Source organism: Ascidiella aspersa, chromosome 8, assembly GCF_963924565.1.
Source record: "Ascidiella aspersa chromosome 8, kaAscAspe10.2, whole genome shotgun sequence".
In the NCBI taxonomy this organism is placed as follows: domain Eukaryota; kingdom Metazoa; phylum Chordata; class Ascidiacea; order Phlebobranchia; family Ascidiidae; genus Ascidiella; species Ascidiella aspersa.
This window is the reverse complement of record NC_139454.1, coordinates 5,065,139-5,080,372: the sequence shown is the minus strand read 5'-3', so window position 1 is coordinate 5,080,372 and position 15,234 is coordinate 5,065,139. Positions and strand designations below refer to the sequence as shown.

The 15,234-nt window shown below is 38.1% G+C and overlaps 1 protein-coding gene across 1 annotated transcript; it reads left to right on the top strand.

Annotated features, from left to right (window-relative positions):
* Positions 1-7,549: 7,549 nt before the first annotated feature.
* LOC146135302 (uncharacterized) lies at positions 7,550-8,852 on the top strand. The gene has a single exon (XM_083395805.1). The coding sequence runs from the start codon at positions 7,607-7,609 to the stop codon at positions 8,675-8,677; it is 1,071 nt and encodes a 356-aa protein (XP_083251931.1). The 5' UTR covers positions 7,550-7,606; the 3' UTR covers positions 8,678-8,852.
* Positions 8,853-15,234: the final 6,382 nt, after the last annotated feature.

The window sequence follows — 15,234 nt, the reverse complement described above, 5'->3', positions numbered from 1 at the left end:
ACCAAAAGTTACCTTCTCTGTCGTTTACTCAGTCGGGATCTGACTCTACACAGCATTAAATTAAATCCATTTACCTGGCTAAACCATTTTTTTTACACCAATCTGCTAATATCGTCATCATATAACTGATCTTCGCACAATCCGTCGGTAGCAAAACCTTTACGATTTACAGTTTGCGGCCTTTCGGTTCCGTGTTTGCTACAGCGCAAGCGCTCGTTGAACACCCAGTGCGCCGAAATAGGCTACGAATAAAATTTCACACAAAATTTCTTAGTATACTTTTTAATAGCTTTAATCGTTTTTGTTTATTTTTGGTAAGTGGTTGTATACATGGATTCAATTCTTAAGCCATCCGCCTACACCAGGGGTTCCCAACCGGGGGTACGAGTACCTAAACATCAAAGGGGACTACATCAAAGGGAGATTAAACATCAAAGGGGACAAAGATCCTTGGACCACAGAGGAGCTTTTAAGCAGATTTCACAGTACAGTTTTATTTTGGAATTGTAAATGATATGCTATTACAATCGTTGTTTGAAAAAAAGCAATCAACTAAAAAAAATGTTGTTGTTTAGTAAAAAACCTCATTGCCTTATAACAGTGCGTTTTTTAACTGCGGATGATTTTTGTGTCGCCCTGAGTATAATCGAACCATCGTTTAAGCGAACTTTATCAATGAATCAACAACAAATATCCCACTGAAAAACGACAAACAAAATAACTGATATTTAATTTTTTTCCGATTTTGGCATTTTTTAGTTAAAAACCGGGTAAACTTTTAATTGATCTATAAAAGCAATGTAATTTATCAATATAAATCTGAAAAATTCCATCATAATTTTTTGGGGGGTACGAAAAACGCTCTGACCTGATAAAGGGGTACGAGCAGCAAAAAAGGTTGGAACCCCTGGCCTACACAATGCAGTCTATTAAAATAATCTGATAAGAAATCCCTAAAAAGCATGACTCTGAAATCACAAATAATGCAATGTAGTGGGCTTTACGTCGAGAGTTCGTTTATTGGCCACGATATACGATTCAATTAGGCAAAAAAGCTAGATTGCCTGCACTTTGAGAATACAAACATGTTTTCTTCACCTTACAAATCTAACCGGTAGAGATCACAAAACTATGACGATACGGAACGTTTTTTGACTATCACTCAATACCTACATATATAGTTGGTGACTACATTTGTCCTAATTTGGTAAACCCATATTACAGTCTCTTAATTATCTATCAGAAAAACATGACAGTTCATGTTTGTATAATAAAAATGCAATTGCAAAGGACAAAAGTGTTTAAAGTATGCCAACGTTCCTGACCTCTATTGCACATTTACGCGCCGCGGAACGGCTGTAACTTGTTTCAGACTTCGTTTGACAAATTTCAGATTCGCATTTGAAACATAAATATAGGAAAACAACAACAACAAAACTTTAAAAATGTAGTAAATAAACATATGTATAAATATATTTCCTAGTTCACAACTCGAGAAACAAAAAGCACTATATACTGTGAAAGACTCGTCGCATAGTAATCGCGTGTTGTTTTATACCACGGTATAGTTTTGAAGATTTTTTAATGAATAGTTTTGAAGATTTTTTAAATGCACATTCTTTTAAGGAAAAACGTCCCATTTAACAGTGGTAAATAATATGATTAAATACGATCGGGTAAGATTAACAATTTACCCTCCCAAAGAGTTACACGTCGCTTTTATATTACCAATCCCGAGAGCTGGCGTTAGATTCGTAGCAGTCTCTATAGTTTAGTGTGGCCCCAACCTGGACTTGCGGCATCACGTGTTTTAGTATGGCCTGTTGCACGCGGGACAATGCTAAATTTAGTGATGCTCGAACTTATCCTTTTCGCACAGCAGTAACGTTATATTTGGTACAACCTTTTACAGAAAATCTTGAAGAATAAAATCTTCTAACAAATAATTCGACCCCTTAATTTGACTTGAGCAATAAATTTCATATCCGACCAGTGTTGTAATGACTTTAAGTGAATGACTTGACTTAAGTGAACTTAAGTCACTCTTTTCAAATAACTTCAGTTGACTTTTAGAAAAACGACTTGGGTTGAAATAAAATACGACTTGGGTGGAAATGAAGTGTTTTCAACCGGGACTTGACTTGTTATATATTCAGAAATAATTGACTTGAAATTAAGTTATTTCACAAATGACTTGACTTAAAGAATAAATCATTTTACAAATGTCTTGACCCGGATTAAGGCCTTTCAAAATGACTTGTTTACAACACTGTGTATCCTACTCTATGTTGTCCGCTTAAATATGCTTAAACAATATTTGGCCACAGTGGCTAGATCAGTGATTCCCAAACTGTGTGCCGCGGTACACTAGTGTGCCTCGAGAGATTGTCAAGTGTGCCGCGAAACTTTTGAAATTTATGAAATAGAGTATTTGTATTAGCAGTAGGCATAGTCTACATGCAAGAATTTGACCTAAATACGCACTACTTATAACAAATTAATCATATTCTGATATTCACATGTAATTTGGCATGTATTAAGGGCGATTGGAAAATGGCTCTATTGTTGTTCTGTTAAAAGTGTGCCGCAAAATATTAAAGATATTTTTAATGCCCGCGGGCCAAACAAGTTTGGAAACCACTGGGCTAGATAGTCGTGGACCACCTTGCACTGTGTAATACATAAGGCTTTCGATCGCGTCACGCATTGTTTGTCCGGCCACCAATTCTGGCAGTTACGAGACCCTCACAGTGTGTTACGATTCCAGTTTGCTCAGACGCGCTTTTGCGCTTCACTCGCCATAACTTCATCATAGGAAGGCGGCGGAGCGTAAAAGTAACCAGGCAGTGGAGCGTTGCGTTGAGTCCGGCTGTTAGAAAAACGAGGTCCGTTTTCCTCTTCATTTATGTCCTCCACCATCACCACAATCGAGTCCCCGCTTTGTAGACTTCTCCAGTCCTGAGCCGAACTCCTCCCAGATGATGTTTCCTCGTCGCTTTGGGAGTATTTGCTTTCGTACAGACTTCTCACGCAGTAGTAGGGCAGACAGAGGCAGAACATAACCAGAAGGACTGGGGAAAATGCCACCACAAGCAAGGCGAGCAGAGCCTCGCATAGGATTTCACAATCGCAGGGCATTTTGCTAGTAACGCTCGCAAGCGTATAAGGCTTTCATACCAATATGCCAGTCAATAGTTGAGCGATTCTAAACTGCAATGAAAGAGGTTACTAATATATATACACGCGTCAGCGGAATAGTAATCGACAGGCAGAAAACTGCTGCCAATGCTTTGGGATTCGTAAAGATACGCCCATATATAAACTACTAGCGATTCCGCATTGGAAAATGTATACATTTAATTATATAAGATAAAAAATATAGTTGATTTTTGTTATTGTTTATTTTTACAAGCAGCCTTACTTTTATTGTGTTTTATCTGTGATATACTGTGTCTCTTCTAGTTGTATGATGCGCTGTACGTTGGCCTGAATTAAGTGTTACGTAAGTTAAAAAAACTGGTTGTGATGAACTATTAGCTAAAAACACAGCTACATTTCAATAACTATTTAGATTGATAAAAGTTTTCCATATGCAATTCAGAAAAACAATTTTTTAAGTCGAGACTATAGGCTATAAGACTTTTAGGAGTTGCATTTCAATTCTAACTTAGGCTAAACTGCCGTATGGTGTACCAAGTCGATAGCCAGTTATTGCAGCACTACCTGCCGTATCTTGTTTGTACCTGTAACTTCATTAAAGGGGACAAAAGTCTACATAAAACAACATTAACCCTTATATAACAATCCCTAGGTTTTTCATGTTACTCATTATATCTGGCTATTAACCGAACGTATACTGCACATTGAGTTGGGAGTTCAACTTTACCCAAGCCAAGGTAGATGACTGTGCTTTATTCTGTGTATGGATTGTTTGCTCTTTAACGAGACTTGTTTACTTGGTCGTATGATCTAGTGACAAATCATTAGCCTTTGCTCGAAAGCAATTAGTAGATCCAAGTGTTCTTGCTATAGATAGAAGCAACCTATATGATTGTAGGATTTTAAGCAATCAGAAATTAAAGTTAACCCTCTGGATAGCGTTATAAAAAAACTTTATAGCGGTACGTAGCCTTCGGCTTATAATTTTAACCTTCCAAAACTGCGGTTCACCCTGCAAACATGCTTGTAACAACCATCGGGCAAGGTAGAATGGTTGCTTGACGCTTTTATAAACCGTTTAAGATGCTAAAGTATTCATGTAAGACAAAACCCAATGTCCCAATGAGTTAGTATATGTATTTTTAACTTTGTAAAGCTACTTAAAAGGCAGAAAATGTCCTATTTAATAAGAAATGGAGAGTATAGTATTGAATTTCGGATTTTTTTAACGCAAAATGCGCAATCTAAATAGTTTAGCATGGTTTTTGAGATTATGGCCATGTGGCTCGTTAGCTTTGAGTTTACAATTTTCATGAGGTATATTAATAAACATTATAGCATATATCTTGGTTGTAGGTTGTCGCAAAGGAAGTTAAACATGACTAAAGAGTTATTCGAAACGCTTAAAATGCCACCTACTTCTGCATGAGCTTTGATGTTCTTACTACGTATTAAAGCTTTGCATTGTATAGCGACTTGAAAGTCAAAATATACAATATGCCAAACATAAACCTAATGCAATTATCTAATTTAATTACCTATTGTTAGTGTTGCAAACAAGTCATTTTAAAATAACTTAAGTCCCAGTCAAGTCATTCGTAAAATAACTTAAGTCCTTTATGTGCAAAGATTGGGATAAATAACGCAATTTTATAAATAATTGCTTAATTAAAACAATTTATTTTAACCCAAGTCATTTGTCCAAATGACTTAAGTCAAGTCAAGTCATTTGCCCAAAAGACTTAAGTCAAGTCAATTCATTTTGCCCAAACGACTTTAGTCAAGTCAAGTCATTGACTTAAGTCATTACAACACTGCCTATTGTTATGACTTGAGTTGTGATATGGTGTTCTACCTTGGTTGGGTGTCAGGCAGGGGCTATGTAAATAATTCACTAACGCAGCAAAACAGAATATGATATTACATTAAATGCTTGAAAATTGCTTACGGAGAAACAACATAACAAGCTGTTAGTGGCAAGGTTTGCATTTACTTCCTGCGCTCCTTTAATATACGTTCAACAGTTTGCGTCGGTTCACAAAAAAGCAAATGATCTCTTTTTAACGTCGCGTCTCCAACCACGAGACCGCAAGTGGTGCGTCCTAAGTACCAACCGACTTGATTTTTTGTGGTTGATTTTGCGCAGCGAAAATTCAAAATATCCCATTGTGAACAGTCTGGCATGACGCACAAGTTAAAGGGACGTGCCAATACAATTCAAACTCCCCAGAGCGTGGCGACGCGGTAAAGCGAAGAATAAAATTTTCACGGCAAAGCCAGCTCAACTTAGACATGTCTGCGCCAAGACACAAACAAGCACTTTGTGAGCTGTGTGTTTTTTGACATTAAAAGTGGATTATGTAAAAAATATTGTTAAAGTTTAATACAAGTGAAAGTTAATATGAAGGGCATAGGTAATCAATGTTCGTTCAAAGAAATATTGACATTAAAGTAATTTGTCAGTTATCATGCTATGTCCGCTTAGATTAAGTTGGAAGTGAAAAAGTATCTAGTTTTGGCGCTTGGACAGAAGAAGTAACCTGTATATTACCAAGCCTTCTCGTTATGGCCCACTTATATAAACATCACGCTTTTCGATATGAGTGTTTGAACCCATGTTAAGTGTATAGTACTGTACCTTTGTTTGCTTGCTTTCTGGCGACAAGTAGTCTGATGTGCTGGTAGCTCGTCTTGTCTGTCCGAGAAGAAAGTTTTGGTTTACTCTTACAGGTTGTTGTTTCAGCGTGGCGAAGAAACATAGCACAGACAAATTTTCGACAATTGTATGTAGGATGCCCTTTACGTAAACTAACTGTACAGTTAGCAATACTTAAAGTTGTTCGGTTAGGTTTGCTGTGTGGAAATTTGTTAAAAGTTAACTTAGAAAGTTATTTGTATAAGCGGAAACAATGATATTAAATCTTTTTGCATTTGAATTGTAGGCTTAAACTACGCACAGTTTTATTTACCTTCTAAAGATGTATTTTGTTGTAGTAAATTGCCAATTTGGGGTGAAATACGATACGTGTTTCCAGGTTACCTAACAAAAACTATGTCAGAAGGGTTTAAGCTTACCCTGAAAATAAAAAAAAAATAATTATGAAACGAACTTTTATGGGTATAATGGGTACGTTTGGTGTCGTTAATATCCTTATAATAATTTATGAATGACTGGATTGCTTAGAAAAACAATCTACTGTAATTGAATGAACGAGTAGAAAGTGATGTTCCCTAATATTACCGTAGCCTATTGCGTTTCCCAGTATCTCTTACAATAAATGGCAAAGTTTGTCACCGGTTGATTGCCGATTGTCTACGCCTTTTGACCGCCGAGATAAATAGTCATGTGCTCCCAGACAGACAGAAAAAATTGGTCTCTTTCTATGAGAGAAAATCGCACATCTCAAGCGAGCGCCGTCGCAAACTGGTCACGGGTAAACAAGCCCGTATTATTTGCTTAAATATCACGCAAGTCTAAGCAATTGCTGTTACAACCTTAAAGTTTAACGTTCTTAGTAATTCTGGACGGAAAAATGTTACGGGTTTTTGTTACTTAAAAGTTGTACGACACCCTTAGCCAAGTGTTGTGTGCTATAGTCGATTATTTAGTCGTACCATTTCAAAAATCATTACGCAACATTTCACTTTGGTTGCATGTTAAATTGTCACAATCGCTTTTAAAAGTGTAAAACATTTTCAAACGTTTATAGGGCAATGACCAGCGTGTTTAGACTTTCATGCTTAATGACTTCCTGCAGTTTGTTTAACGACGTGAACGATAGTCTGAGTTCGCACAATATTGCGTTTATTGCAGTGTTTTCCTTAACATTCTTTCATTAGGAATTAATACAAACTTACACAGAAAACGTAGAGCAACCCTAACCGAGCATAAACTGCGCAAAATATGGACTGAGTTTGGAAATATCTTGTTTATAGCAGCACTTTGCAGACTAAACAAAATAACTTTTTAAAGGCATTTTATTTCGTTGGACGCAGTATTCATTGTACTGTAATCGGTATTATAGCAGGTGGCTTGATTCAGCGCGTTACTTATCGTGTGTAGTGAGAATTGATTATGGATATAATCCCTAATGTAGAGTTCAAGAAGTTTGGGGCAGGTATTTCTAATGGCCTGCACAAGAAACTTGTAAAAGATTTAGACAGTCGTCGGCCCTTGCCTTACTTATGTGTAGCATCCCTCCAGAAGTTAAAAGAAATACAAGCGTTAATGCTATTTATAGTTGCCAGGTTAATAGGAATCAGTGGCAGTAGTAGTGATTACATGCAAAATTAAAATGTAAGCGTTTTTACAGGATTTGGAATACACAATCATTTATTTATTTCGGTCTTTTTAACCGTACCTTTATTTTTATTTAGCGATTAATGCGAAACATTTCAACTTTTAGGGTTAACGTACAAGTATATTGATGCCGCTAAAGAAATATTAATGATGGAGACCGAATATGATGAGGATGTTTTATCAGATGATTCGGAAATCACTGTAAAGGATTGGCTTCCTATCGAGCAACAGGAAGAAATAAAAAACGACAGATATTCCACAGAACAATATGGCGCTGAAAAAATCAAATTACAATGCCAAATTGGGGACCAGGCGGCGCAAAAATACAAGAAAAGTGAAGAAAAAACGAAAAAAATCTTGAAATGTCAATACTGCGGGCGACTCTTCAAAAACTCAAGTCATCTTAACCAACATGAAAGAGTGCACACTGGAGAACGACCTCACCATTGCAAGTACTGTGGAAAATGCTTCAACATGAAAGGAACCCTTACTAAGCACGAAATGATACATACTGGCGAAAAGCCGTTCAAATGCAACTACTGCGAAAAATCCTTTCGAGATAAAATGGCTGTCCAAATACACGAAAGGATTCACACTGGGGAAAGGCCCTTTGGGTGCGAGTCATGTGATAAATCATACAGATCTCGGGCGTTACTTAATAAGCATGTACGGTCACATACCGGAGAAAGGTCCTACCAATGTAGATATTGTGGAAAAGGGTTCGACTCACCTGGATATATCAAGATACACGAACGAATTCATACCGGCGAAAAACCATTCAAATGCAAAGTTTGCGGAAAAGGCTTTATAGTAGAAGCACACCTCAACATACACGAACGGGTTCACACCGGAGAAAAACCATACAAGTGTAAGCATTGTGAAAGGTGCTTTAGCCAAGCAACTAGTATGAAAATCCACGAAAGATCTCACACTGGAGATAAGCCGTACGAATGCAAACACTGTGCCAAGTGTTTCGCCTCAGGAGTTCAACTCAAACTTCACGAAAGGGTTCACACTGGAGAAAAACCTTATCAATGTAGTGATTGTGAGAAACGCTTCACTCATCCAAATAGTCTTAAAGTTCATGAAAGGATTTTTCACACTGGAGAAAAACCTTTTCAATGCGAACATTGCGAAATGTGCTTTGCATATAGAGGACGACTAAAAAGGCACGAACAAAATCACAACGAAACAAAACCTCAAATAACAATTGTATAACTAAGATGAGCTTGCTTGGGCAATACTAAAGGCCACTGAAGTAAAATATCATAAACTTCGGTGTAAACATTTTTTTAAGTAGCTGTCGAAATTGCTGGTTTCTTTTATACGCCTTTGTCTTCATGTAGTCTTTCGTTTTTAACCACTTTTTCAGTCATGTAACACAATCAATAGAAAATCGTCTACTCTTATGGTTGTTGTTGTGTTCTCAGGTTAACTGAGTGCGTTTACTTTCGAGTACAAGTGTAACAAGTAGCAAGTTGAAGCGAACACGTTTAGATAGCGCCACGAATGCAAAACAAGAATCAATGGCGCGATAACACGTAATCACTGAGGCGTAAAAGTACGTGGTAAACAACGATAAATAATAATACATAACACCTCCCCCTTTACTCTTTGAAAAGAGCAATTGACACTGGAGAGCCTCTTTGGGGTTGCGAAGGTAATCCCCTTTGGAGCTCGCATGGGCTCCAACGCACCTCGAAGAATTTCATCGGTATCCGATGAAAACCTTGGCTGAAGTTGATCCAAATGCCGTCTCCATGTAGGACCGCTGGGGATGACCTTGACATTGAAACTTCTTTCGCTGAAAACATTAACAATAACAGCAGGTACCCATTTAGGGTCCTGTGTATGCCGAGGCCCAACGCAAAGTGCGTAATACTGGGTTCCAACTTTAAACTTATTAAAGCCGGGGCGTCGGTCTCTGTTGTTGCCTTTGGTTTGCCTTCCCTGAGCCACATGTGCTGGAGAAGGTAGAAGAACATCAATCCTGGTACGGATAAGACGTCCTGTCAGCAATTCGTTGGGTGAATAACCACTTGCCAGTGGCGTTCGCCTATATTGGATTAAGAACTCTTGCAGTGCCGCTCGTGGTGGCAAGTCGGATTTCTTTAATGCCTGCTTGAAACTTTGTACAAGCCGTTCTGCTTCTCCGTTTGTTGCTGGTTGGTAGGGAGCTTCTGTGAGGTGAATGATCCCTCTCTCTCTACACCAACTTTAAAATTCCTCCGATGGAGAGTGCCTCTTTTTGGATTTGTCTGTAGTTTCTCTGTGTCTTTGTCAGCGTCTTAGATGCAGTCACAATGGGACGTTCGCTGCCATCTGGGAATCTGTGGAACAAAACTGCACCAATCCCTACGTTAGATGCATCACAAGAAACCCCTACTTTTAATGAAGGGTCAAAATGTGCCAGAACAGTATCTGCACATAACATTTCTTTTAAATTGTTGAAAGCAGCCTCTTGGCTTTTACCCCATTCCCACTAGTTCCTTTAGTAAGCCTGTAAAGAGGTTCAGACACAGTAGCTAAGTTTGGCAAAAACTTGTTATAAAACTGAACAGAACCAAGACAAGAACGTAGAGTAGCTAAGTATTTTGGTGCAGGCATTGGACTCACCTTAAGGCAAGTCTTTTTTGGCTCCGTTTTTGACTAAGCAATATTTGGTTATAGGCATCGGCGAAATCAATTTTTGTAAAACCATGTCCACCCCCAAGTTGTCGCAATAAATCTTCAGATAAGGGAAGTGGTTGCCGATGGATTTCTAATTGCGGATTTACAGTAACAGAGTAATCCCCACAAACACGAATAAGTCGATTTTCCTGTCCCGGCAATCTCTTTTTCCACACAGGCACCACAGGAGTCCTATAATCATTGAATTGAGATTTCTCCCAAACACCTTTTGCTATACCTGCCTCATAGGCTTGTGCCAAAAGTTCTTGTAATGCAAAGGGCACTGGTCGAGGTTTACAAAAAATGGGCTTCGCAGTAGATTTAAACTTAATATCAAGTTCAAAATCTTTTAAACAACCCAATCCAGGTGTGAATAAATTAGCAAATTCATTACAAAGCTGTTCACATGCAAGTTGTAAAGATTTATGTGAACAATTAAGCCTGTTTATATACACCTTTCGCGGGCAGATTAGATTAAGTTTCAATCCGGATTGAAAAGTAATCCGTTCCAGCGTCGTAACTACATGGCGCGAAATTCAAGCCAGCTTGAGTGTACAAGCTTCACTGATGTGCATTATTACGTAATATTCCAGTAAACCTCCGACGCAAAACCGATTTTTTGGCTTAGGCTACTCCCTTGGGGTAGCAATCTATTGCTGCTTGTTCGTTTTTATTAACCTAAAATTGAAAAAAAAACTTTTGAGTGTGGTTTGCCGATGGAGTTGCTGTATAGTGCTTCAGTTTACCTGGCACACAGAATATCAGTGCAGGAAAGTTGAGCTTATGTGTGCTGGCCAACGCTATATACAAGGCAGAGTGGACAAAAGAAGGTGATGAGATGTACCAAACATGACTAATGAAAACTGTATTTGGCGCTGGCCTAGAATCCTACCACAGCGTTGAGACAATTATTAAAGAAATGTACAATATTTGGGTGAGGGTGGGCCAAGTATTACTATTTAAACCTACCCAAACCCGCATCCTTTGTGAATTCTAGACCAGCCCCTCTGTCACAAATTAGTATCTAACGAGTGTATGTAATATTCTTTCCTTATGAGCTAAACTTGTTGTTTTGTTCACTACTAGACGTTCGTGTTACGTCATAATGCCCTAAAAGTGGCGTGATGTTTACTGCGTTAAAGCAGGTCATTCTACATTACACACAATTTCAATTTCGGCCGTCCGCGAAAAACAATTTCGGCCGTCCGCGAAACGAACAGATTAAGCGGCGAACGGATTGAAAACCACTGCTTTCGACCGATTAAGAAACGAGAGAACTTAATTCATTCCAGCGCCAAAACGAGAGAGAATGAATTAACGAATCAGATTCGAATCCGGCTTAAACGTGCATATAAACGGGCTTTCTAACTGGCTTAACATTACAAATTTTAGATTTACAGCCATTCAGTTGCATCAGCGCATCAATAGATATGCCTAATTTAGAAATTCCACTCCGACCCAAAAGATTAAGATTAGAAATATGAGTGACGATAAATTTAACTGGAACATCAATTACCTTGCTATTAGCACTTACTTGTCTTGGTTCGAATACACCAAGTGTAGGTAACTTGTGTCCAGATGCAGACTCAAAATACAAGTTGCTTTGATATAGTGTGGGTTTGCTAAGCTCTTGCCATCTTTCCTTGGAAATAAAATTCTCACCAGCTCCAGTGTCAACTTCAAATCTAAAAGTACAACCATCAATATTCACTTCTTGTTGCAGTTTGCAAGTTAAATTGATAGCTTTGACGGTTTGCAAAACACTGCGCTTGGTGATGGATTTCACTCGGCTCTTCTTCTTTTTGATACAGACAGATTCAAGATGTCCTTTATATTTACAAAAATGACATATAGAGTTTTTTTGAAAGCAGGTTGTACCTGAATGACCCTTTCGACCACATCTACCACATGGTGGAACTTGGACAAAATTACGAGAGGTCTTCACTTCCACATTTTTCTTTTTCCTTACATTTGCTTCAATGGAAGGGGTAAATATGTTGCCCATAGCTGTCTCTTTTGCCACTTTGGCTGCATCTTCAGTCTTAAGAGCTATTTGTATTGCTTAGGAGAATATCAGCTCTTGTTGCACCTTAAAAATAGCCTTTAAAACCGCTTCATTTTTTATAGAACAGATAAACCTTGTACACATGGAATCATCTTGTGGATCAGTTATTGACGAAAAATCGCATGTAATGGCATCTTGGCGAATTCTTGCTGACAACTCATTTACACTTTCACCTGGTTTCCGATGCATTTCACTCCAGAACTTGAACCGTTCTCTAACAACAAACCTTTTTGGGTCAAATTGCTCTGCCATGAATGTTATAATATTATCCATAGTGAGTTCATTGATATATTTTGATGGTTGTTGTTGGGTTGCACGATTCTGCAGAAGCTTATACACAACTGCAGACTGGTTAGTCAAAAACACTTGTGGTATTTTATTACCAGGAACAGAATTTGCACCTACAAATGTCAAAAACCGGTTGTAATAATCTGTCCACAGTTCCATGGTTGGTTCAAAATGGGCAAAATTTGGCACCGTGCTGATAGGAAATGAAGCTTCAGGCTGGGAAACACTTTTGCCAGCTGCAAATTTTTGGAGAAATTCCATGAAGCTAGCCATTTGCTCGTTGTTTCTGGAATATTGTTCATCCAGTTAAGCAGCTTGCCTACTTATGTGTTTCTTCTGCTCTTCGAGCTGGTGCTTGAACAGTTCCACTAGTTCTTTAGTAGCCCTTTTCTTTTGTACTCTATCATTTTGATCGCGGAGATTAAAATAACTATGCAGATCGCATGGATCCCATCCTCGTCGCCAATTTGTTGTGTTCTCAGATTAACTGAGTGCGTTTACTTTCGAGTACAAGTGTAACAAGTAGCAAGTTGAATCGAGCACGTTTTGATAGCGCCACGAATGCAAAACAAGAATCAATGGCGCGATAACACGTAATCACTGAAGCGTAAAAGTACGTGGTAAACAACGAATAATACATAACAGTTGTAAATGCTTATTTCACGGCTTAACAAATTATTTTATCTCCTGGTGTTTACTTATACTTTGGATTGCGCTTTGTTTTATATTTCGGCCATTCTTTTTAGGTGTGGACAGTATTGACCGTGAATTACACTAAGCTATACGGATTTTTGGCTTGAATCTTGAAGTGAACAATAAACAGTTGGAAATACATATTAATGACCGAAATACTTTAAAACCGCCCAACACAATTGGGATTAACGTACACTTAATCAACTTAATCACTTATATACACATCAGTGTTAAGGCATTATGTACCATTTGTTTCTTATATAGTTAGGATGCCTTGCTCGTTTAGTTAACTACTATATTTTGTGTTTCTCACACAGCTGTAAGAGCTTGAAATGGCACCCTGGCAAGTCTACCTGTGGTTGTGGGCGAATTTCATTTGATGCGGCTCCGACTTCATCATGCAGTCATCTCCACCTAGTTAGTTGTATAACCGGCGATCCACCAACGCAAGAAATATACAATGTTTACAAGCAGATGGATGGGGGAACATAGGTCAGCAAAAACATAAGCAAGTTTTCGTAATTTTTGTTCCATGAACAACGGAAGCAGTGATTAAGCAAACATAGAATAATAATGACCAACATAAAGGGTAAAACAAACCAGCCAGAAAGCCATTGTGGCATTTATTCTTATTTCTCATCGCACATGTTTGGATTCTAAAACTAGGTTTTAATATTCTTACACCTGTAGACGACCTTCTAATAACAGAAACAAAACTGGCACTGAGCTCATGTAAAACTTGTAGGCCTACTTTTCCTACACTTTAATATTGCAATAGTGCTGTGCTAGGTTCTAGTTTTTAACAATTGGACGAACGTATTTAGATGATTTTCTGTTAGACCAGTGATGGGCAAATTGTGGGACGCGGCCCAAATGTTGGTCGCGGAGCCATTTTAGTGGGCCGCGAGTTACTTTTTAAATAGTTTAGTGTTACCATGTAGTTGTTCGTCGCGTGATAGCCGTACATTGACCGCACTGTAATTTAAAAGCTGGTGTGGCCATGAACTTTTATATTGTCTCAGCTTGGTTTAGGCCCGCGTGTTCACGCAAAATTTCTTTGTTTTATGCTATGAATTACATTATGGCATGGTAGTGTTTTCGGTATCAAAATGCCGTGTAGTATTTCACCTTTTATGTATGATGATGCACATTAGCGATTTAAAGTGTAAGCGTTACCACTATAGACTTTGAATATACAGATGATCAGCCAATCTTCTACTAGCAATTTTTTAAAAGTGTTTACCAATGCAAACATTATATACTTAAAAAAAAAATGAGAAAACGCATACTGGCATTTGAGAGAGTTCGACATATGGCTTTAGTCTACTCAAACTTAACTTAAATATGTATTATTAGGGCAGTAACTGACATTCCTCTGCCTATTATAGCACCTTATTTCTATGTTGTGTTGTTGTACAATATTTGAACTTTATACGAATGGCGCGCTCTGTGTGATATTTTGACCACTCGAGCGTTTCAGATATAGACAGCTTTGGCAGTTTATTTGTATAACCACTTAGGACCGGTGGTGTAGGGAATGTATCTATATTTACATCAAATAGTAGCATTTATGCCGAAACGAATTCCAATGGACGACAAGTGGTGTAATTGCCGTCGATTGATTGTCCAGTGATTCTCAACCTTTTATGGCATACGGCACCACTTAAAAATAATGATTTTATTTTCGGCACCCCTACCAAAATATTCGTTGAGTATTTTACTGAAATGACTCTATAAATGTAAGTGGAAAAATAGAATCAACTTAAAACATGTAGGAAAATGTTATATATTGGTCACTAATTGTACGCAAATAGTTGTATCAAGCAGCCTACCAATTGAGCAAATTTTAGATTCGAATTCTAAATAACTATCGACACCCTTGAGCTTTAGAAATGGCACACCAGGGCGCCGCGGAACCCCGGTTGAGAACCACAGGGTTGTGTCGTTAGCTTGTGTAGTTTATCCTTCAACGAAGGTCGCAGTGTAGAATACAATAAAGCACCAGTAGTAAACTGTACTTGCCTGGGTGGTCACAGCAAAGACAAAGTAAATAAGCAAA

Coding starts and splice junctions, on each gene's coding strand:
- LOC146135302 (XM_083395805.1), top strand. CDS start 7,607: ATGATGGAGACCGAATATGATGAGGATGTTTTATCAGATGATTCGGAA.